At 35.1% G+C, this 25,842-nt stretch overlaps 1 protein-coding gene across 1 annotated transcript in view; it reads right to left on the bottom strand.

Moving 5' to 3' along the window:
• Window positions 1-25,842, bottom strand: part of SHPRH (SNF2 histone linker PHD RING helicase, E3 ubiquitin protein ligase) — an 82,243-nt gene that overhangs the window by 42,150 nt on the left and 14,251 nt on the right. The window contains exons 5-16 of the mRNA XM_011975471.1: window positions 23,944-24,022; window positions 23,168-23,318; window positions 21,606-21,714; window positions 20,753-21,009; window positions 18,518-19,177; window positions 17,007-17,258; window positions 16,113-16,191; window positions 10,592-10,755; window positions 10,223-10,479; window positions 8,389-8,510; window positions 1,897-1,985; window positions 903-995 (exon numbers count right to left, since the gene is read on the bottom strand). Coding sequence (XP_011830861.1) covers window positions 903-995; window positions 1,897-1,985; window positions 8,389-8,510; window positions 10,223-10,479; window positions 10,592-10,755; window positions 16,113-16,191; window positions 17,007-17,258; window positions 18,518-19,177; window positions 20,753-21,009; window positions 21,606-21,714; window positions 23,168-23,318; window positions 23,944-24,022 — 2,312 coding nt within the window. The remainder of the gene's footprint in view (window positions 1-902; window positions 996-1,896; window positions 1,986-8,388; window positions 8,511-10,222; window positions 10,480-10,591; window positions 10,756-16,112; window positions 16,192-17,006; window positions 17,259-18,517; window positions 19,178-20,752; window positions 21,010-21,605; window positions 21,715-23,167; window positions 23,319-23,943; window positions 24,023-25,842) is intronic.

Below are 25,842 nucleotides of genomic sequence, written 5' to 3'. Positions count from 1 at the left end.
TTAGTTTAATTAGATCCCATTTGTCAATTTTGGCTTTTGTTGCTGTTGCTTTTGGTGTTTTAGACACGAAGTCCTTGCCCATGCCTATGTCCTGAATGGTATTACCTAGGTTTTCTTCTAGATTTAGCCATTCTAGTGTCTACATATATCAAAATATCACTCTCTACTCATAAATATATAAAATTTTTGTTAATTAAAATAGTTTACCAGAGCCCCTCCATCCCCAAAACAACCAGTGCAAAAAGGCTGTGCATATCTCATTTTTTATCTTGTTAACACAAATAAAGGCTCCATTTATAGGCTCAATACATTTCAAACATACCTCTTTTGATTTAGCTCTTTAATGTTTAACAACAGCAAAAATCCCTGGAAGAATCTGCATCATAAGCTATTAACAATTTATAGTAAAATAATTTATAATATCACTCTTCGATGTCATTCTTTTCAAAAACAGGCAACACTTTTTGTAGAGGAAACTTCCTTGAGAGAACTACCACCAAAAATTTGACTTTATTTACCCCCTTAAAAAATACAGAGAAAGGTGGAGAGAGTGCAAAAGTTTGTATATTTACTAAGCTACATCTTTTGTAGATCTGCCATGAGATCAAAGTTTCCTTTTTAAAACTCATTTATTTACATCCCATTCTGTTGGCTACCAACAGCCATATCTACAACAAACATTTATCACATAACTGCAGGTAGATCAGCAGAGAAGCCAAATAATACATACTGCGCCATTCTCTGCTACCCAAAATCACGACAAAATTTGAAACATCAAAGTAACAGGAAAACGTGATTACATTTATTCATATGTTTTATGTCCTAGGATATATCAACTATATGGAGCATAAAGTTTGGAGAAAATATACTTTCATAGAGATAATGAAAAAAATAATAATTACCTCTTCCTCAAGTCGGCCATCACGCAAGGTAGGCGGTATCCCTGGGTGCTTGGCTATCAACAATTCCATTAAGTTATGGGTAGCATGAAGTCTCTACAAACACATCAAAGGCAATAATTATGACAGTCAATGAAGAAGACTCTGAAGAGAACCTAATATTAATATGGCACACAGAACAGTAACACCACATTAAGATCATATCACTTAATACTTTTCCTATAAAACAATCTGGGTACTACTACTTTGTTTTCTTTACTCAAGAGCAGGGTGTTAAGGTCTAGGACCTGCCTTTTGTAACCTTTATCCATGCAGAATATAAGATTTATATTTAATTCTTCCTCTCCCTCCACTTTTTCATACGTTCCTCTAAATATCCACTCTGGTACTTGTGAACATGTTAGTCAGTCCCAAGGTCAATATTCTGAATGGTAATGACATCTTACCTGGGACTCAAACCTAAATTTGCCAAAATTAATAAACCCATGCTCACTTCCTATTTAGCTACACAGCCTTGTTTATATGAGTCAATGACAGATCCAAGAAGTCAATGACAGATCCCAGGGAAGTGTTATAATTAATATATCCAAATCTCCCTAATGACCTCTAAAAATTATCATTAGATAGGTTTTATTGCTTAGTTCCTTTTCTTTTTAATGAAAACCATGTGAATACGTTGATATTCATATGCAAAAGTGATAAAACTGACCTACTCTTGGAAGTACAAGTACTCTGAGCTATTTTTAAATGTAGCTTATATAGACTTACCTTGTCAGGCTTGTGCCCAAAACGTCCCTGAATGGAACAGAATAGTAGTTGATTCTCAAATAGTGTACACACAAATCACCTAAAATGCTTATTGAGAAGACTGAATCCCAAGTTTCATCCAGTGATTATGACTGTTTGTTACCATTTATCCTCTTAAACGTTCAGAAAAATTATTTTGTTAAAAAAACAAACAGAATACATATGATGAAACTGTTTAGTCTTTACTTACTTGAAGTGAATCAGTTTTGAGTTTGCCTTTGTGTTCCTCCGAGGAGCGCAACACTTCTCTGTACAATTCTGCTGCCAAGGCATACTCACCTAAAGAATTAAAATGTATTTAAAGTATGAGAGTCACATATTTAGCTCCCAATGTCATCTAGTTGTCCATTATTTAAGAATACTGTAAAAATAAAATGTAATGATTATACCTATTTTTTTAATAAAGAAATCTGACTTGGTATTAATATGATTGCCCAAGTTTTAAAAAAGGCTGAGTACAGTTCCTTTTTTAATTCCATGGAATATAATGTTCTTATATTACATTTGTAATGTTTTAAAATTATACTGAAATATGTTTATAATCAAACCTGTCTGTAATGTTTTGAGATTATGCTACTGGATAAACTTTTAATTTAGACAAAAACATTTCCTCTTGCTGAAGTTAAAGGGTGTCAATCACTAGTCATTATGATGTTTGAAATTAAGGAAAAACTTAAGGTAATTATAGATTTTTTATAAAAAAATTTAAGACACTCGACCAACCTACACATAATGATCAGAAAAATATACTATTCTTGGTAGCTATTATTGTTCCTGGTATTAGGCCAAATAATTTGCAATTAAAAACTTCATGTCCGCGGTGGCTGAAGCTTGTAATCCCAGCACTTTGGGAAGCCGAGACGGGCGGATCACGAGGTCAGGAGATCGAGACCATCCTGGCCGACACGGTGAAACCCCATCTCTACTAAAAAATACAGAAAACTAGCTGGGCGAGGTGGCGGGCGCCTGTAGTCCCAGCTACTTGGGAGGCTGAGGCAGGAGAATGGCGTGAACCCGGGAGGCGGAGCTTGCAGTGAGCCGAGGTCGCGCCACTGCACTCCAGCCTGGGGAACACAGCGAGACTCCGTCTCCAAAAAAAAAAAAAAAAAAAAAAACTTCATGATGTCAGAAACTTAGGGATCTCACCTCTACTTCTGGTCACACAAATCAGTTAGTCTGAGATGTACGCTGTTTTCTACTATTCATAATTAGCACCTCATTCAAATAAAGCAATTCAAAAAGTATCGATTAAAGCACAGGCTGGCAAAGTATGGCCCACGGGTCATTTCTACCCTCTGCCTATCTGTTGGGCCCATCAGCTTAGAATGAATTTTACATTTTTAAATAGTTGAAAAAAATTAAAAAAAAAAAATTTCTTGACATGTGAAAATTAAATTTCAAGGTCCATAAATAGTTTTATTAGAACCCAGCTCTACTCATTTGTTTTTGTACTGCCTGTGGCTGCTGTTGTACTACAACAGTCAAGCTGATAGTTGCGCAGAGATCTTATGGCTTGCAATGCCTATGTATTATCTACTTCTTTATATAGAAAGTTTGATGATACCTCAATAAAATAAGAGATGAACATTTTTAATGGCTTGAATAATAGAATCTATCTTAATTGCTGCTTGGAAAATTCAAAACAGGTAAATTATAAATACTACCAAAGCAAAAATCTAACAGTGGCAAAACCATGCAATCAAATACCAAAAAAAGGTACACAGATGTTCTAGCTCTTATTTGCTGAGCAAGCTTTTTTCCTAAGTATCACATATACTTCTTTTTAAAAAAAAACTTCAAGCTGGTTTGATGAATATCATGTAATTAGGACCATGTTCATAGTTACAATGAGATATATATATACACACACATATGCAAACCTTTGTAAATTTTGAAGTCGTTTCTTTTTTTAGCTCATATGTAAGTTTATACACATATCTTAATTTTGGTAAAACATACATAAAATTTACCATCTCAGCCCTTTTTAAAGTGTGTAGTTCAGTGGCATTATGCATATTCAGTGTTGTGCAAAATACCTAATTTAAAAGAAATTTTTGGAACAATAGCTCTTATACTATTGCTTTACATCTAGTTCTATTAGTTAGCTAATACAAAGTTTTCTAAAACACACATTATCAAAGAACTGTAGTCAGCCAACTTCTATTCCCTTTAAATAAGCGAGATTATTTTCACAATAATAAAGTTACATTATAACGCAGGCATTAACATTCAGTTATCTTCACAGTGAGTTCTTTTTTAGTTAAGAGTCTTGATAAAAGCTTTTCAAATGACATTATGAATTCTATCAGTATTTATACTATCATTTATAGAGAATAATTCATTTAACAATTTTCTCTTCATAATTACCATACCTTTTAAAGAAGGTATAGTGATTAGACTATAGTGTGAAGCAGCTGAATTTGACCTATTCACTATAATACCTGGTTTTTCATGTTTATTTTTAAAAAGACATGCTTTCTGAGGAAGACACAAAAATACCCATATTCAATGTTATAAAGGTTTAAGTCAAATTTGGAAATACCCATTCTTAGCCACTTGATGGCGCTAACATTTCTGAGTAAACTGTAGTGGATTTGCTATTGTCAAGTTAATTTTCTCCAAAAATCATCTGCAGAAAACACAATGTTCAAAATTGGAATAATAAAATGTGTTTAATACCAGTCAAGGAGAATCTCAGAATATGAATTAATGTATCACACGTATTTATTTACATATAAGCAAGTATTTTTAGAGTTTGAAATTAATTTTAGATTTCTTTGAGAAGTCAGACCTTCACTGTCTGATCTTCACATTAGAAGAATCTAATTTATGTAAGTTATATATGTAATGTTACTTTAAAAAATGAATATTGTTTAACACATCACTATGAAGTTAATAAAAACTAAAAGCAGCAAATCTATTACAATTAAGTAGAAAATTACAATTAGGCTGGGCGCGGTGGCTCAAGCCTGTAATCCTAGCACTTTGGGAGGCCGAGATGGGCAGATCATGAGGTCAGGAGATCGAGACCATCCTGGCTAACACGGTGAAACTCCATCTCTACTAAAAAAAAATACAAAAAACTAGCTGGGCGAGGTGGCGGGCGCCTGTAGTCCCAGCTACTTGGTAGGCTGAGGCAGGAGAATGGCGTAAACTGGGGAGGCGGAGCTTGCAGTGAGCTGAGATCCCGCCACAGAACTCCAGCCTGGGTGACAGAGCGAGACTTCGTCTCAAAAAAAAAAAAAAAAAAGTAAATTACAATTAAATTCAGAAGGAATATATCCTTTATTAATGGACTTTCTGGTGGGGGATTTCTCTTAATAATAAACAGTACACTGCTAGCTAAATTGAGGACTTTCTAGGGAATACCCTACAGGGGAGATTTGCCCACAAAGTTACATGTACTATATGTGAACAATTTAACAGGAATATATAATAATATGCCTTTTTCTATTAAATATTGATAACAGAATTTACATTGTGAGTAGGTTGAAAGTGGTAAGAATCCAAGGTAACCTTCATATTACCATAATCAATAACATCATTCTTCATCTCTATGTTTTTATAAAGTTTTCAATGTGCTTCGACATTTTGTATTAAGAACAATAGTTGAGGTAAGTAAAGCACCTGTATATTTTATTGACAAAGACACTGAAGTTCGGAAATTTTGACCAATATACACCATTTCACAGGGTTCCAACTGCAGCATATAAGAAGGCCCATCCTATTCAGTTCTTGTCTAGAGCTATTTCTACTAAGCTTCTGAGAATCCTTATAACTCTATCCAAGTATCTAGCACAATAAGAGATACAGAGATACTTGCCATTTCTGGTTCTATTATGCTAAAGAGCTAACAACTACAGACAGGCTTCTCAAAGAGGCTTAATATTTCCTTATATTCTACAAAAAGCAAACATTTCTTTGGGCAACTGATTTCTTTGTACTTCATTTGCTCTTGTTCTAAATTTCTTAAGGTAGCAGTTGAAGTCTCCAATATGAAACTTTTTTCTTTTCTAGTACATGTTTAATGCTATGAATTTCTTTTTAATAACTGATTTGCTATACCCCACAAATTTTGGTATTTCATTTTTATTCACTTCAAAGTATCTCCTACTTTTCCTTTTATTTTTTAACCCAAAGGTTTAGAAGTGTGTTTTAATTTCAAAGTATTTGGGGACTTTCCAATTATCCTTCTGTTATTGGCATCTACCACTCTGGCCACAGAATACACTCTGTAGGCATGAATCCTCTGAAATTTACTGCCTTGTTTTACAGACCAGAATATGCCATATCTGCATACACATTTAACATGTACTTGAAAACAATGTATATTCCTCTTTCGTTGGGTAGTCAATAAACACTGATTAGGTCAACTGGTTGACAGCAGTGTCTGAGCTATGTATGCCCTCACTTATTTTTTACTTATTCTATACATAACTGAGAGAGGGATGTAGAAATCTCTGACATTACACACTTGTTTATTTCTCATTATAATTCTATCAGTTTTTAGTATTTATTTTGAAACTCTTGTTTTAGATACATTTAGAATTTTTTTCTCTAGTGATAAAGTAACACCCTTTATCCTTGGTAATATTCTTTGCTCTGAAATCTACTTTAGAAGCTCCAGTGGTACAATCAGTTAGCAGGCAGTATTAATAAGAAATCTATTTTACTTGACAGAAATATAGTGGTTTTATCTTTCTTTTGATTAGTGTTAACGTATCTTTTTTCATCCTCTTACATTTGCATCTTTAAATATAAAGTGGGTTTCTTATAGAGAACACACTGATGGTTATTGTTTTTAATCCAGTCTGACAATCCAGGCCTCTTAATTGGGCTATTCAGACCATTACAGTTTACGTGATCACTGATAAGCTTGTGTTTAAATCTACCATCTTGCTGTTTGTTTTCTAATCATCTCATTTGTTTTTTGAATCCTTTTTTACTTTTTGCTTTTTTTTTGATTGAAGATTTATTTATTATTATTATTTATTTTTTTGAGATGGAGTCCCGCTCTGTAGCCCAGGCTGGGGTGCACTGGTGAAATCTCGGCTCACTGCAACCTCCACCTCCAGGGTTCAAGCGATTCTCCTGTCTCAGCCTCCCAAGTAACTGGGACTACAGGCTCATGCCACCATGCCCAGCTAATTTTTGTACTTTTAGTAGAGACAGGGTTTCACCATGTTGGCCAGGATAGTCTCTATCTCCTAAGCTCATGATCTGCCCGCCTGGGCTTCCCAAAGTGCTGGGATTATAGGCACGAACCACCGCGCCCGGCTGATTTTTTATTTTTTTACTTTTATCTATTCTTTTGGATTATTACCTCTAACTCCTTGTTGTATTTTGAAGTGGTGGCTGTGGGGTGCACATTCTTTGCCTTGTCACAGTCTACCTTCATATAATACCTCTTTATATACAGGATAATAATCTTACAATATTATACATCCATGTCTCCCCACAAAGACTTTGTATTATTGCTTTTGTACACTGTACATTTACATGATATAAAACCCACAATATATTTCTTCCTTTTTTTTTTTTCTTTTTTCCTTTGGGGACTCTACACATTTATATCAGGTCATGTGAAGTAGTCCACAACCTCACTGATGTTTTTTTCAAAATTTTCAGTATTCTTCATTTGCTTTTCATGTTGGAGAGTTTCTATCGCTATTCTATACTTTGACTTTATTGATTTTTTTCTTAGGCGGTGTCTAATTTATTTATTAAGTCAATTTTCTATATTAGACATTGAAATTTTGATTTCCAGAAGTTTGAATGTTTTCAGTGTTTCTACTTAACATGTTTCATCTTAACTCTTGAACCTACGGAATACAGTTTTAATGTTTCTCATATTTATATGGAATGGAAACGTGTATCCACATGGAGCTTATTAAAAGTGCCAGTTATATAACTTTGCTTCCAGCCAAGATACAGTAACAGAGAATGGATTTACTCTCTTTCCTGTAAAAACTATAGTAACAGGCAAAATACGTGAAATGACAGTTTGTAAGATATTAGACTTAATGCAAAAAGAGTGATCCATGACAGATGGAGAAGTCACTAATATTCATCCATGTAGATATGTAAATATAAGATGCTCTTTCTAACCTGCTTTAATTTTGTGCATAATATGTAACACTATAACTTTACACATATACATTTTGTGTCTGTGTGGGAGGGTGTGTGTGTACTTGTCACTCTCTGTAAGAATTTAAGGTCTGCAAGATCAGAGTTACTTTATTTACCATATCATCGTTACCTAGATGAGGTGTGGCACACAAATATTTGCTGAAAAAATGATCCTACAAACAATACTATTTTTAAATCAATGAACAATATCCCTTTAATGTGTCAAAATTTAACCATTTTTCTATTTCTAATTATTTTGACTAGTTGTTTACTATTACACTACTAAAGACTAAGATTAACAACTTAAATACAAATCTGTGTATCCTCATTTCCTCAAAAAAGAACTAAAAATGGAAATGTTTGGTTAAATCATATATAAACTTCAAAGCTTTTTGAGACGTTCTATGAAACTGCTCTCTATTAAGTTGAACCTATTTAAACTATATTCAGTAGTGTGTGAGAGTATCTTTTTGGGAGGGATTTTGATTCTATAATTAACTTTACTCAGGAAGTGTTTGGAAGAATCAGAGATAACAAAGCAATCACCTTCTACCTTTAATAATATGAATGCCCGCTAAGCCATTGAGAGCACAAACTAGCTGTCGATGTGCTTCTTCACATTCAGTTCCACATTTCTTCTGCAGAGATGTCAGCAGCTCTTCCATTGTCATGGTGCTAAAAGAAAAGGTAGACTGTTGAAAACCAGAAAGAAAATCCCAAGTATTACTCCAGTGGGAGTGTTATATCACAAATGATCAAGAGTATGAGACTCTTGCAGTTTTTGTGATATCTCTAGCATTTCTTTTTTGCTTCCATTTTTACCATTATTTTTTCCCATGTAAGTACCTTTATTTGATCACATCATTCTTTAAATTTTTCCCATTTCAGTAAAGGTAGAATGAAACTAGAAAAATCTTCCTCAGGAACAAAGTACAACATGATATATTTAAACATTACAAATATTAAAATGTAAGACTGACTCTGAATCCCAGCACTGCAACTTAATTAGAAAACCTCTGAGCCTGAATATTTTTTTAATTAGTAAAAAATGAAGATCCTCAAAGGTTAAATGCCATTCCACTGAAAGGTTGTCTAACCTTAACCATTCACATATAAATTGTTTTTGGACTCTAACTGTACATAGTAATGTGTACATATACCTTTTGAAATTTACTATGTTCACTTCATAGTTTAGAAATCTGTAATTTTCATCATTTCCCTTATTTGTCTATAACCTGCTTAAAAGCAAAGACAAAATTGAATCCTCTTTCTATCTCTTATAGCCAAAGGCCAGTTCCTGAGTTGCAGTCTGATTCATAAAAACTTTCTGGGACAACAGAGTATTATGAACACAAATTTCTTAATGTTCTCAGAATGAATAATCAGAGAGATAGAAAACATTTAATGGTAAACTAATTCCTTGATGTGGGAACTATGAAATAAAGAGCAAAAGCCTTTCATATTTGGAGTACAGCCAAAACCCTAAATAACAAAATAATAATTTTTAAAAAACCTCAACAATAATCATAATTTTAAAAGAAATGTTCAAGGCCAGGTGTGGTGGTTCACGCCTGTCATCCCAACAGTTTGGGAGGGTGAGACAGGAGGACTGCTTGGGGCCAGGTGTTCAGGATCAGCTCAGGCAACATAGCAAGGCCCTGTCTCTACAAAAACATAAAACAGGCCAGGCGTGGTGGCTCATGCCTGTAATCTCAGCACTTTGGGAGGCTGAGCGGGGTGGATTACCTGGAGGTCAGGAGTTCAAGACCAGCCTGACCAACATGATGAAACCCCATGTCTACTAAAATTACAAAATTAGCTGGGCATGGTGGCACATGTCTGTAATCCCTGCTACTTGCAAGGGTGGGGCAGGAGAATCGCTGGAACCCAGGATGCGGAGATTGCAGTGAGCTGAGATTGTGCCACTGCACTCTAGCCTGGGCAACAAGAGTGAAACTCCATCTCAAAAAATAAAATAAAATAAAATAATATAAAATAAAATAATTAGCTGGCTGTAGTAGTGTGTACTTGTAGTCTTAGCTACTTAAGAGGCTGGGGCAGGAGGATCACTTGAGCCCAGGAATTTGAGGCTGTCACTGTGAGCTATGATCACATCACTGCACTCCAGCCTGGGAAAGAGAGTGAGACACTGTCTCAAAAAAAAAAAAAAAAAAAACCAAACCCACTGCAAAAGAGAAAAGCTGAAAACCATGAAAATAATTTTGATATAATTCTCTGTTGCAAATGAGGTTCCACACCAAAGAAAACCCTCCACACCATTAAAAATAACTGACAACTCAGTTACACGTCTCTGAATGAAACTATGGGCCAGAAATATTGTCTATTATGATATATCAACTGCAATATAAAAAAGTTGATAATAAAACCTTTTTTGGAGTGGCAAGAACTCCCCACGAACAGCCTGTGGGTGACAGCAGGCCTGTCTGAGCCTCAGCAATGGATACAGGATAGAGGTGACAGTCCTTCTGTCCAGGCTGCTGAGCTTCAGAGCCCAGTCAGAAATCTTCCTGAGTTTTACCACCGCATCCTGGCAGCACACCTCATGCTGACGGTGATAGAAATGCCTTTCCACTGGAGAAAAGTGGAGCCAGTGTATTTCTTCGGTTTGTGGTGGTATTTGGATCTGTAAAAAGGAGCAGAAAAAAAAAAAGATGTCACCTAAAAATTTAACTTTCTATTCCAGTTGTTTCTTTTCTCTTATAGTACCTGTATCAATAAAAACTTATTGTACTGACTTGGTCAATTACATCTTTCTTTGCAGACCTCCACAGTATCTTGGCAATAAAGCTGTAGAGATGCTGAGGATTCTTCTTGCAGTAAGGCCGATAGAGAAGTCGAACCCACCAGTGTTTGACACAGTAAGGTTCAATACCAAGAAAGACCACTAACCCAAAAAGATCTGAAAAGAAAAAAATAAGTACATTGAGAATAACTCTATTACTTCATTACTAGTTTGCAGAAGTGTTTCTACAGACATTACACGCACATAGAACTTTCCATGAATTAAAATACAGGCTGTATAGGCTCTTAAATCTGAAATTCAATTCCAATTCCATTTATATTTATTGAGCATCTATTCTGCCCTAGGTTTTGTGCTAGGTGCTAAAATAATGTTAGGTTTATAGAATCATTCATTACACAAAGCTTATACTTAATTCAAAAATCTGAAATTTCTATCAGAAGTTAAACCAAAAAACCACTCAACTGAATGTACTTGGTAAGACATACGTAAGAAATACCATGCTCTGAAACCAATAGACGCAAGATTTGCTGGATTGGAAAAAAGAATTTCTAATCACACAGATGACATGAAGAATATCCTCTGATGCAATATTCCTCATATCCTTTATCTAATAATTCTCCTAGAAAAGAAGGCTAAGAGAGTAATAAAAATATAGATAAGATTTACTTACACAGTGATATTCATAGCAACAATATGTAGAAAAATGACTCAAATAAATAAATTATGGTAATCCCATAAAATAGAACTATTTTTCTTTTCTGATTCAGCATGCCTTGTATTTGTTAGCTTTAGAGCATGGGGCTTCTTGTATATCTCTTTACTGGGCACACTCAATTTTATATTCTATTCCCCTCCACCCGCCCACTTAACATACCCTAAACAGTTTTCCATATATTTATCTGTAAGGAGTTAAGAAAAACTGCTTTGGATATGATGTTAAGTGGGAAAAAAAAAAGGAATATAAAATTGTGCAGGCAGAATAAGCTCAAATATATAAACATCTACATAGAAAAGATTCGATGTGGTTTTGTCTTCAAATGAAGACTATGAGTGTAATTTTGTTAATTCTTTTTTCTTTTTTTTTTTTGAGACAAAGTCTTGCTGTTGCCCAGGCTGGACTGCAGTGGCACCATCTTAGCTCACTGCAGCCTCAACCTCCTGGGCTCAGTGATCCTACCTCAGCCTCCCGAGTAGCTGAGATCATAGGTGTGTGCCACCATGCCTGGCTACTTTTTTTTATTTTCTGTAGAGACAGGGTTTCCCTATGCTGCCCAGACTGATCTTGAACTCCTGGGCTCAAGTTATCCTCCCACCTCAGCCTCCCAAAGGGCTGGAATTACAGGTGTGAGCCACCATGTCCAGCTTGTAATTTTATTTATACTTTTATGTACAGTTCAAACTTTTCCACAATGGGCATATATTCTCTTCAGAAGCCATAAAATAATAATACAAATATCCTTCCCACACCTACAACACTTATTCTGAAGATGATCAACAAATTTTTAGATTGAATTAAGTTACCTTGATGGTTGCTGGGAGTTAGCAACATCTGAAAGAATCAATGCATCACTGCTATACAAAGGTTCACAGATTTATATTTTCAGCTCAAATCAATTCAACTGCTATATGCTACCTCTTCTTTGAGGTCCCAAAGCCATCTCAAACTCAACTTGCCGAAATCTCAAATTCATAATCTTTTTGCACATGTGCTTCTTTTTTTTCTTTTTGAGAAAGAGTCTTGCTCTGTCGCCCAGGCTGGAGGGCAATGGTGCAATCTCGACTCCACTGCAACTTCCACCTCCCAGGTTCAAGGGATTCTCCTGCCTCAGTCTCCCGACTAGCTGGGATTATAGGCGCCCACCACCACGTCCAGCTAATTTTTATACTTTTAGTAGAGATGAGGCTTCCCCATGTTGGCCAGGCTGGTCTCGAACTCCTGATCTCAGATGATCCACCCGTCTCAGCCTTCCAAACTGCTGGGATTGCAAGTGTGAGCCACCGCGCCTGGCCCATGTTTCTTTTCTGGTAGTATTCACTGGGGAAACCAGTCACCATTCACGGATTTATGCAAGTCAGAAATCTTGGTATCTCCTGATCTGTCCCTGGAGGCTTGTTAATTTTTCCTTATCCACTTTTTTCTCTACCTTTAGGACAAACCTAGTCCAAATTAAGTGTCAGCACCACTTGCCTAGATTACTTCTTATAGACAATCAATTGATATCCTAACACCCACTCTTACCCTCTTCTAAACCACTCTCCACACTGCGACTTGAGTGATCTTTTGAAATACAAATGTAATCACAAAATGACCCCCAACCACTGTGTTTAAATTGATTCAATAGTTCCTACTACTTTTAAGAAAAAAAACAAAATTCTTTAACATGGGGAATAACATCCTCCATGGATGGTCCCATCTCTACTCACCTAGTCTCTCCATCCACCATCATCTCCCTAGCTCTTTATGCTCTAGCCACACTATTTCTGCCACATGATCTATTTACATTAATATTTTCTGTTTTCGCTACAATAGAGGATTTTTCTTTCCTCTTTACCTAGCCCATGTTAATGTTTCAGATCACAGCTCAGTTGTCAGTTCCTTCTGCATCCCAATTGTATGATGGTACAGAATAAGATTTTTTTTAATGAAACCTGTTATAGTTAGAATTTTCCATTTTTTTCATTTGTGAAAGTTATCTCAATTGCAATTTTGATATTTATCTAAGTATTTAAGAAATATTTTAAGAAATATATGTTCTCCTCTAAGCTGTAAGCTCAATAGATCAGGGATTGTATGTACTTTTGCTTATCATCTGTTATGGTTTGAATATATCCCCCAAAAGTTCATGTGTTAGAAGCTTAAACTTCAATGAACAATGTTAGGCGGTGGGGCCTAATAATATGTGACTCGTTCATGAGGGTGGAACCCTCATGAGTGGATTAACGTCATTATTGCGGGATTGGGTTAGTTATCTCAAGGGTTGGTTGTCACAAAGTGAGTCAAGCCCCTGATGCTTTTCTCTATCTTATGTACTCCCTTCCACCTTCCACCATGGGATGATCCTCGCCAGTTGCCAGTGTCATGCTCTTAGATGTCCCAGCCTCTAGAATTGTGAGTTAAATAGACTTATCTTTTTTGTAGTTATCCAGTCTGTGGTTTCCTAACAGCAAAAATCTGACTAAGATTCTATCCTACCTCACAAAGAAATAAAGGAAACACATAAATAATAATAAATGAAATAATAAATGCATCACAAAGCATTTGTTATTTTAAAGTCAACACTTTCAAAACACTAAAATACATAAATGACTACATAAATGAAAAAAAAAAAACAACAAAAGCAGAAGTAGAGCAACTATCATTCACTGAATATTTAATATTTGTTAGGTACTGTGCTAAATCCTTTGTATACTTCATCATAATTCACCTTTAAAACACCTTATTTTACAGATAAGAAAAATAAGGACTTAAATGTTTAAGGAATTTGTTTATGGACAAACAACTAATAAGTCAGGATGTAAACCCTGGTTTTTATATTCCCCAAAGCCAATGATTTCTATATACAAATGAATACATTATGTAGACACACAGTGTAGGGGATGGAAAGTGTTAGGAAGCGTTCTTCCATATTTGACATTCCAAATTTCAGTCTGGCAATTTCTGAAGACATTTCTGGGTGTCAGAATTGTAGGAGTGCTACCAGCATCTAGTGGGTAGAAGCTAAACATCCTAAAACATCAGGACAGTTCCCAAAGAAGAATTATCTGGCCCCAAATGTCAATATGGCCAATGTTGAGAAACCCTAGTTTAGCACAAAAAGAAAAGAAATGAGACTTCCATGTCCAAATACAACATAGTAAGTCATGAGTAGGCTAACATTCCTAGTGTGACAACTAGAAAAAAACCATTTAATTGCAAGAATCATAAAGATACCAGAGAGATATGGAGGCAAGGGGGAAAGACAAATTTCTAGAAAGTCTGGAAAAGCTCTTTTGGAGCTGACATAGAACATGAGGAAACTTGCCTTATTGTGCAAATATATTCATGGCTACACATACATGTCAAAACTTTTCAAATGTGGTATTTTAAATATTTAGTTATATTCTATGTCATTCATACCTCAATGAAGTTCAAAGATATAAATAAAATAAAGCTGTTTTTTAAAAAATTACTCAAGAATTTGTTGAACGGTGACAGGTGCTCAAAACACTTGCCAACATCTTATATCTCCAAAAAAACCTACCCAAGAACTAAGAAATTATTGCTTATATTCTCTCAATATTAAAATGAGAAAGAGTAACTCTGATAATCATATACTCTTTTCTATATCCTCTCAGCTAACTTTTGAGCTGAGTAAGATCTTAGACCTTATTAATGCCTATTTACAATTTCGACAGTTTCCAAACATGAAAGGAGACCACTAAATGTGGTCCTTTACTGAATCTGATATGATTCTATAAATATGTATCTAAACGTAACATTTAAGTTATGCACATATTTAAATATATACTAGAAAATATTACTAGAAAACCTTCTCCTCCTAAAAATAATCATTGGAAAACACTGCTTTTAAAGGTCAAAGTAACAGATGCTGAGATTTCTGTTTTAGCAGAGTAAGTCATGCTGCTGAACACAAACATACGAAAACTTGGGTTTTCAGAAAGATAAGTTTTGAAGATGAGTATTTACTACAGAACTCCAAGTATGTTTAAATTTTGTAATTTAACTACACTTTAATAACAGCTTTTAGGGAAATACATAAAACAAGATTTAGTTAAACTTTTCATTTTAGATATTCACAACTTGAATAAAGGTTTTAGAAATGCAGTGTCTGTTCTACAGAAAAAGTGATATTGAATAAGATTAATGTAGAAGGATAATTTCAATGTATGTGTGGAGAGGAGGAAAAAACTAGACACAATCTAAATGTTCAAGAAAAGGAATGGTACAAGGAATAATGGTATATACATATAGTGTGACATTATAAGGCTATTAACAACTTCTATAATTACTAAAATTATGGCCCTAGTATTCATGGGTTCACACAATAAAAACTAGTCTCCATTTTCATAGACACAGTCAATTGAAATTAACTCCCTTTCTCTCTTTTTCTGCCTCTCCTCCTCCCTGCCTCTACCCTTTGTTTCTTTTTGGGTTAGTGTTTCTTTTTGGGTTAGTGTTTCTTTTTGGGTTAGATTCTTTCTGTTTTCTACCTATGACTTTGGAACTCTGATTTTAATTCAGACATATCTCTGCTGTTTAGGCAGGTTCAATAATTGTTCAACTTAAGGTAATGAGACCTCTTAATATATATCTGTCCTCATATACATAAACAGAAAAATCATCTGAGTCCCATTTAAAAAGATAAATGCTTAAAACTATTAGGAGTCAACTATAAAGACATGAATCATCACGTCAATAAGGACTTCAGCAAAGGTTAAGCATAACAATACTTTTCTCTCTAAAAAATGAAGCTTTCCAAATGCATGCAATATATCAGGAAACCATACATTACCCTCTAATCCTCTCTGTACTGGAGTGCCACTGATACACCACCGATTAATCCCGCTCAAACGCTGGGCCATTTCTGCAGCCTGATGAGAGAGAAAAATGAAATAAAAACAAAATCCAGAAAACCAGAGAAAGAACACAGAAGTCAGTCATACTCATGAAAAACAGCCCATTAAAAGCTACACTTCCGGTGAGATGTACCTGCTTTTATTTAACAGTTATCACACTTAATGTTGAATGTCATATTCAATGGACCATCTTCCAGTACAGTGGTTCTCATTAATGGGAAGCTGCCACGCAGTCCCCTAAAACAGAGGGGTAGTTCAAATACATACAGAATGAAAAAGCCCCCTGAATAACTGATCCATCTCCTACATCACTCTATCCTCCAGATATACTAATAGATATGATTCATATATTCAGTTCAGGTTATAGACTGGCCAAAGACCAAAGAAAAAAGACATATGACATTCAAAGGCTGAATTAAAATTCTGTCTCTAAAGTAGTATTTTCTGCTACCATTTGGCCTCTGATTTAAAAGACTGTCAAAGTCAACTTTGGTTCAAAGCTATCTGAGGCTACATGATGAGCTCCCAGTTAGCAGAAATGCTTATAGAAGTTCCTAAACACAGTTTGATTTGCATCACATATAAATTGACATCTTACTGAGAAATATATATTTCACATAGAGCAAAGATTCACAGAGTACAAAATTAATTTCAAAGGGTTATGTAGTTCAAAGCACAAGAGAAAAGCACCAGTAGTGTTTAATAACAAACTTTTGACCAATATCAGTACTACAGGTTAACTGTGCTTAAACTATTAAACTACTCAAGTTCCCCTAATTCCATTTACCACTTCTTCCCCAGCCCTCAAAAGATTTTGCAGAAACTCTCACTTTTACTGCGGGACATTCAACCATCTGAGCTTCATCAAGGCAGATCCTCCACCACTCCACAGCTACTAGGGGGCTCGGGATAGCCATATAGCGCTTCTGGTTCCGTAGTCGACGCCCATCCTCACTATTGCTATGTGGGATATCGACATAATTTAATTCTGAACGAAGTACATCATAGGTGATAATAACTATATCCTGTTCTGCCAAAAAATGAGGTTGTAAAAAGCCATCTTTCTTCACTCCTTGATATACCTAGGAAATAATACAGGCAGTTACTGCAAAAAGGCTCACTAAAGGCAATGAAATATTCACCCATTTATACCTTTACTAAGTCCTCTCTATTTTCTTAGGAGCATTCATGCTATGAGACAGATCCCATATCTGTTTAGAGAAAGACATGTTCCAGTGTGGAAGATGAATTACATAATTGATGTGCAACAAACTGTAATAAATGTAAACATGACAACATCACAGTGGAAAGACCAATTCTGTAGCGGAGAAGGTGAAATCACAGAGGAGTTAAAACCTGAGGTATATCTTAAAGGTTCTCATAGGTGGCAAAAAAAGAAAAGGGTTATATGTAGGTAAGAGGATGGAATCAATAGCATATGTGAAAGCACAATGGTATGAAAATGTAGAAAAATAAGAGCTATTATTTATGAAACGTCTTTTATATTTCAGATACTGTGCTAAACATTATCTCCAAACTTCAACAATAACTCTGTTGGTAGTTAACATTCCTATCCCACACATAAGAAAAATAAAGTGATTTGCTCAAAACTGATGGAACTAAGACTCAAAGCTTTGCCTACCCACACAGAACAGAGCTTCTTAACAGCAAAAATTGTTTTACTTATTACTGTATTCTCCATGCCTATGTAGAGTGGATGAAATATAAAAACCTTCAGTAACATTTGCATGGAAAGAAGGAAGAATGAAATTAGTGATGGGTATTAATATTAGGAAACAATAATATTACTATGTGCCCAGTACTTGATGAAATCATATAATCTTCACAAATGACTGGATACTATTTTTAAAACTCAGCACACTTCCTGGCACATAATAAGTGGTCAATAAATATTTGCTGTATAAGTAAATTCTTATTTTACAGCTGAGGTAACTGAAGCTTTAGAGGATGATTCTGGAGCTAAGAGATGGCAGGTCAGATAAGTAGCTCCTATACCACAGTGCTGCCTTTGGATTGCATTTCTCTCTGAAGACTATAAATGCTTATACCAAGATTTTTTCATTTACATACTCAAGAATTTTTAAAAAGTGTTCACATCTTTATATTCAGAATGCTTACACTGCTGAAATTCTGATGTTAGAAAAGAATAACACTGTACTGTTCTAGTTCTTAGTCTCAATTTTTTTCTTTAAGCTTTAACATTACTATTAAATCATTCAGTTAGTTTTGAGGATAAACAACAAAGAAACAAAGATTCGGAAACTATCATGAACAAGAAAAACTTCACATCTTCCTCTCCCTCTAGTCCAAGTGGCCTTACCAAGACTCGAAGAGATGATGACCTCACATGCCTGTTGATCTCATCCACCCACTGGTGACAGATGGAACTTGGAGAGATGATCAGAGTTGCTCTTGTTGACACTGGCTCCATTGCAACAAGGCAGTGGGGGCAATAAAAAGGCTTGATCTTCAGATTTTTCTCATCATAATTCACGCACCTTGCATGCTGCCACAGGTGACACTTCAGGCACTGAACACGAGGCTTACGATCTATCTGATCAAGTTCACCACATATGCACTCAAAGCGATAATCAGAGGTGTTAAAGGGACTCATGGTATTAGAAGGTGGCACATCACTAACATCAGGATTTAGAGATTCAGCACAGTCCTCTGTTTCATTTTCTTGGCTGAATTCAGAGATACATGTACTTTTAGACATAGCAACATCAGTTATTCCAGAGTTGCTAGTAGCTGGACAGAGACCTTGTGAATGGGGATTGATAAATGGTTGACTTTTTCCCTTTTTTGTGGATGGAACAGGCTTTTTCCTCAATTTACTACGATTTCTCCTGGCCTTATAATAATAATAGTAAGGATCGTCATCATCATCAGAGGTGTTTGATGGCAAGTATTCAGAATCTGTGTCCTTGTTCCCTGATTTTCTAGATTCTTTCTGAATTTTCCTTGGACTCCCTACTGCCTATGAAAAAAATATTTAATTAATTGATTTCAACATAGTTGCACTTCTGAAATTAAACTCCTGACTTTATGTAAGTACTTCATATAAAAATCTAGCAGCCAGTCTTTGCTACCCTTTTCCCTGAGGAGAATCACTCCTGATAAGTGGCTTCCAATCTGCCCTCTGTAAGGACCCTCACTTTATCGCAAAAGAAAAGGAAGGCTCTACAAGTATAAGATTTGAAGAGACGAAAAATTAGGAAGATAAAGGAAGCTACTGATATTTTGTTATTAACATACTATGATTTAGTCTGCCTGAATCAATACAAGACTAGCACTTTCAAGTACATAAATACACAAATTGGGGCAACTACAAAAATACCAAGTACTAACATATTGCATCCAAAGAAAGTAAAAGATAATCCACTGATTACTGCAATTAGAAAATTGATTCCTTCTTTCCTTCCCTTTTCTACATGTGTCCTCTCTTATAACTACTTATTAAATGCCAATTCTGTGCCAGTAGTTGTGTTAGATGCTAGGGACACAAATATGAACAATATTTGGCCCCTGGTCTCAAAGGGGTCTACTGGAAAAGTGAGAACAGTGAAAAGTAAAATGATGCTATAGGAATACCTAAGAGGGTTGTACAACATAGTGGGAGTATGATAGGCAGGCAGGTAACAGGGACGGCTTCCTCCAAGTGATATCAGGGCTGAGGTCGAACAGGGGAGTTAAGACACAACATGTATTCAATGGGAAATTTTCTCGTTTTTGTGGTAGCAGGATTACCAAAAGCACAGCTGATTGCTGTCTTCAATGCTACCCAAGGACAATACCAGACTTTCTACTCCAGGAAATAATTTTTTTGTCTTTTTCTTGGTGGCCAAGCTGCTAGTTCCACATTTTGAGTTGTTGTCTTTAGTCTTTATTTATGATTGCAAATATTTTAACTATTTTCCTAAAAGCAAACTGAAATTACTGGCCCAACAGAAGCAGTTTTCTAACAAAATGCAGAAATTTTATAAGATAATAATATAAAGAAAATAAGAATTTAGTAGTTCCAGACCTGCCTGGGCAACACAGTGAGAACCCCATCTCTACAAAAAATAAGAAAAATTAACCAGGCATGGTAGCATGAGCCTGTACTCATAATTACTTGGGAGGCTAAGGCAAGATGATAGCTTGGCACAGGAGTTCAAGGCTGCAGTTAGCTATGACCACTGCATTCCAGCCAGGGCAATAGACAGATGCCTTGTCTCTTAAAAAAAATACTAAAAATAAATAATACAGAAGATGCTTTAGACTCTATAATACGCTTAGCCAACTAATTTTATAATTCATTCAATAAATATCTGAGTATTTGTTATGTGCCAAGCATTATCCTCTGGGTTTAATGATAGCCAAAATAAAGTTACTCTCATGGCGTTTATATCCACAAAGTAGAAAATATAAGTTACAGATATAAGTACTCTTCCTATTTTGTTTTTTATCTTCAGATTGTAAGAGTTTCAGTGTCAAGGTAGGATCTGTCAATGTACTCGGTAAGGTATCACATACATGTACTTAATATGCAGCTTAACTTAAGCTCTGTTACCTGCTTTTTTGTTTTATCACATATATCTTCCTCCTTGTAATTCTTTCCTAATGTAAAAGTCCCAGAAAAACCATGGCCTTTGATCTGTTTCACGAGACCTTCAAAAATTAAACATTTCAGCATCCGTTTCAAAAGACTCCTGTTCCGTTGAACATCGTATCTATATATAGAACTGACATACTTATAGATGGAAAGGATGGACACTCCTTTTTTTCCATTCATTTCCTTCACAGCTGTCAGGATCATCACACGTGTAGCTAAATGTAAAAGGATATGCTAATTCAGTCAAAATAATTAAAATGAAAAGAAAGTAAAACTTGGTTAATCTTAATCTTCATGAGGACTGAGTTAAGAAAAAAATAAATCAAAGATTTATTACAACATAGTGTCATTTTGAAAAAATATGTAATAAAAATGTATCTCAGCATATTAAGAAACAAATTAGTGTAATACAAATAATTGAAGGAAGAATTACTCTTATTGAATTGTTAATGTTATAAAACAACAATCATTCAGAATTATAAAAGAAAACTCACAATTATTTAAGTATACGCTATGATTAGTATATGAAACGTTCATTTCCTAAAAGATAAATAAAGCCTGGTTTAAACTACAAGCTAAAGAGATTTAAATACAACAGATTGAGCAAGAACTACCTGGGCCAAGTCAAACAAAAGAATACATCTTTACTTTTGTTAAGATATTATGACTTGTAATTGAATTCATTTATGAAAAGCATACATAACTGTAAAAACAATTATTTATAACAATTACAAGATATCTCTAAGGATTGCAAGAACTTTAGCAAAGACCACTACAAAAAGGTATTTCCTTTAAGAGATGTCATACTTACGAGGGCATTGAACTTTTTCTTTTGGTTCAAATTCGATATTCTGGATTTCTGTCTCTTTCAGTTTTCCTCCAAAACAATGTGACGGAATAAAGTAATTCACCACTTTTCCCTGATACAAACAACAGTCAGTAGTTACACAGTGTTTTGCTCTCAGTATTCTGAATTGTTTATTGAAATTAACTTTCCTTCTTTATGGAAATGCAAAACAGTTGTAAAAAACTTGCAAGAGAAAGGGCCAAATAGCTGCAGATACATACATTGTTTTATTTCTGAGTTCACAGCTAGCTATCACTTAAAAAAAATGTGCATATTATCTTAAGTTACCTAAATGTTATGTGTGGAACCTCCAAAATTAACTTTTTTTTTTTGAGACGGCGTCTCGCTCTGTCACCCAGGCTGGAGTGCAGTGGCGTGATCTCGGCTCACTGCAAGCTCCGCCTCCCAGGTTCACGCCATTCTCCTGCCTCAGCCTCCTGAGTAGCTGGGACTACCGGCACCCGCCACCACGCCTGGCTAATTTTTTGTATTTTTAGTAGAGACGGGGTTTCACCATGTTAGCCAGGATGGTCTCGATCTCCTGACCTCGTGATCCGCCTGCCTCAGCCTCCCAAAGTGCTGGGAATTACAGGCGTGAGCCACCGTGCCCGGCCTGAAATTAACTTTTAAAGGTATATTTAAATATAAAATTAACCCATTGAATTTATAATAATATGAAAATAACTTGGAATTAAAGGAGTAATGAGTAGGACATCTCAGAGAGAAGTTACTGAGCTAAATCAACATATTCCAAGTCACACTTCTACAAAGAAAACATATTTTTTTCTATTTCCTATTCAAATCTGAAAGGCTAATTCTGCAAACTTGACCCGACTGAAAGATAACATAATGCTAAAGCTGTGAGACTGGTGGATCCTAGAGGTAATTAATTATAATTACACCTTTAACTACTGACTTCATTTCAGCAAGATTTAATGTAAACGCTGATTTTGGATTTCATTACTAGAAAATATGAGCTATATACTATATTTGCCTTAGTGGATTTTGTTTCTGTAACTCTAAAATTTATATTTTTATACACAATTATGTATTTTGGGACAAGGACTTGAAATTTGTTTCATTTAGCAATCTATTTACTAAGCTACCTGTTCTTTAACAAAGTTCTAATTATTTGGTTCTAAGATTTATATATCTGAGATTTGTACAATATTTTTAAATAGCTCTTAAAAATATTAAGTAGTAATATGGAGACTTTATTAGTGACAAAACATTTGAGGGGTCAACAGTACTTTTGTAAAGGAGTTTCTCTGCCAACTAGAAGGAAGTTTAGTAAGTGACTGCTAATTCTCTTCCAGGTTGGCCAACATTACTTAAAAAATAAACCTTCTGGGTCACAAACACCCCATTCTCTCTGCCCACTTGAAGTTAACTAACCACTAATATAAATCATTACCCACAGAGTGAACAGAAAGTGTTGACTTAAGTGCCAAGCAAATGTTCAACATATGATGCTTTTCGAGAACATATGTCCTCTGCTTTTGCAAGCCCTACTGTACCCCTCCTACCTCAGGAAGAGTGAGAGCATCTTGTTTGAGATCTTGTCGAGTATGTGTCAGAATCAGAGCCAAAACCTCCACTGTCTTTCCAAGACCCATCTCATCTGCTAAAATTCCACCAAGCAACTGCAGCCCAGAATTTGGGTACTCACGAATGATGCTAAGGAAAAAAAAAAAAACAAGATAAATCACATCACAAGAATGTGAATACAAATTATACTTTTTCTAAAGAGAACTGGAAGCAATGCATAAAGTCTACGTTTACCGAAACTGTATTTTAGGGTACAATAATTCAAACCTTAGATTACGAACATAAGAAATGTGATAACCAAAAAAACTGCCTAAGCTGACAAGTAACTCCGCAGAAATGAGTGGCAGTCAAAAGAGAACATGTCTGCCTTCTTTCTATGACCTTTATGAATCTATGAATAAAAAGAAAAATACAAAGGGCAATAACTACTGATTCATTCATGATGTTTAATGATTACTAAGAAAAAAAAAAAAACTGGCCCCATAATAAACAAGATAACATTTTTACTTAGAATAATAATCTCTTTAAATCTTGATAACTAAGCACCTTATGTCTATTATTCCAAATTCATTCACTGAAAAATGACAAGTGCTATTAATTCTAAATCTATCCTATCCATAGAGATGTCTAATAAGACTTCACCTCTGACTCCTTCATGAGGTAAAGCCAAAGTTACAGATATGCTAACAATCTCAGACAGTTTTTCATTATATTTATTTTTTAAATCAAGCATATAAGTAAAATTTTGCCTTACCAGCCTGTATATGGATTATAGTAGAGTTTCAGACCCTCAGATGTAACAATCTCTCGCCATAAGAAGTGCAGGGCACTTTCTAAAGAAAAATATAATCATAATAACAAATTTTTGTTTTGCCTTCAGTCAGATAATCACATTAAAATACGAATAGGTTAACTGTGAGGATACTCTGACATAGTGATACCCATACTCTTGTGAAATCTCATTTTGGAAAAGCCACATATTTAACATGTGAGTAAAAAGCTAAAGGTCCCTCAGTTTCCTTTCTTCTGGTATTACTCTTTAGCTCTCTTTGTTTTGGGCACAAATCCACATCAGCAAATAATGGGACAGATAAGCAAACTGTAGCTCATTACAGAGAATTAACAGAAAACCGATACATATAACCAGTCCCTACCTGATAAATGAGTCTTTTAAAATAAATCTTGCAATAAATTATATGAAGTCTTTGAATAACTCAATAGACATATGCCAGCTGGCTAACACATTTACCCGAATCAGACTTGACCTCTTCTATGGGTCTGAGAGTGAGAAGAAAGGCTTACTTAACTGGGAAAAAAATATCTAAAACCATAACTCAGAAGTGCTGAGTTTGTTTCTACCAGAATCTTCCACTATCCTTCCCCTTAATATTTTAACTTATTTAAACCAAATGCCAAATAAGTAGCATGTCTCTACCCATCAATGAAACAGCAAGTAATTTTTAGTTGGCTTCTTTAGAGATTAATAGGTATTTCATATTTTTATCTTCTAGAATAAAATAGCCATTAAAAATTCAAAAATCTATAGATGCTGGCACAAAGGCAGTAAAAAGGGAATGCTTTTACACTACTGATGGGAATGCAAATTAGTACAATCTCTATGGAAAACAGTATGGAGATTTCTCAAAGAACTAAGAGTAGATCTATCACTCACTCCAGAACACTACTGGAACTTGTTCCCTAAAGGGAAACAAGTCACTATATCAAAAAGACACCCATGCTCACATGTTTATTGCAGTACAAATTGATAATTGCAAAGATATGGAACCAACTTAAGTGCCCATCAATCAATGAGTGGATAAAGAAAATGTGGGTGGAGGGGAGCAGGTGTGTATACACACCATGGAAACCATGGAATACTATACAGCCATAAAAAAGAATGAAATAATGTTTTTTGCAGCAACTTGGATGAAAATGGAGGTCATTATCCCAAGTGAAGTAACTCTGGAACAGAAAAACAAATACCACATGTTCTTATTTACAAGTGTGAGCTAAGCTGTAAGTACATGGGGGCATACAGAGTAGTACAATGGATACTGGAGACTCAGAAGGGAAGTGAGGGATGAAAAAATACATAGTGGTACAATATACACTATTCAGGTGATGGGTACACTAAAAGTCCAGACTTCACCACTACACAATTCGTCCATGTAACCAAAAATCACTTTTACCCCCACAAAGTTATTGAAAAAAGACAGCAATAAAGAAGTGGCATAAAAGCCTCCCGTAAAACTACTACTTTCATAAAAATACTCAACAGATGACATTATTGTAAAGAAAAAAATGCAAAATCTAGGTAAATTAGTCACACATAAGTCTTCTACTTTTGTAAATTTGCTTTCTGTCACTAACATTCACCATTACATTGTGAGTTTCTTACAGATGATCAGTAAGATTCCCACTGGACCAGATTCTGAACAGCAATTCTTTGTTTGAAAGGAACGTAAAAAAAATTTCTTGGTTTTCAAAAATTCCAATTGAGGCAGCCTTTGATTTCCTTTTGGCAGGAAAAACCATTTCAAACTTTTCTGAATGAAGAAACCCACAAATTCATTTTTCTAGATTTCAATTTTTTTTTTTTTTTTTTTTTGAGACGGGGTCTTGCTCTGTCTCCCAGACTGGAGTGCAGTGGCCT

Source organism: Mandrillus leucophaeus, unplaced genomic scaffold, assembly GCF_000951045.1.
Source record: "Mandrillus leucophaeus isolate KB7577 unplaced genomic scaffold, Mleu.le_1.0 Scaffold1561, whole genome shotgun sequence".
Lineage (NCBI taxonomy): Eukaryota > Metazoa > Chordata > Mammalia > Primates > Cercopithecidae > Mandrillus > Mandrillus leucophaeus.
The sequence above is the reverse complement of the archived record's forward strand: the minus strand, read 5'-3'. Positions and strand labels throughout refer to the sequence as shown.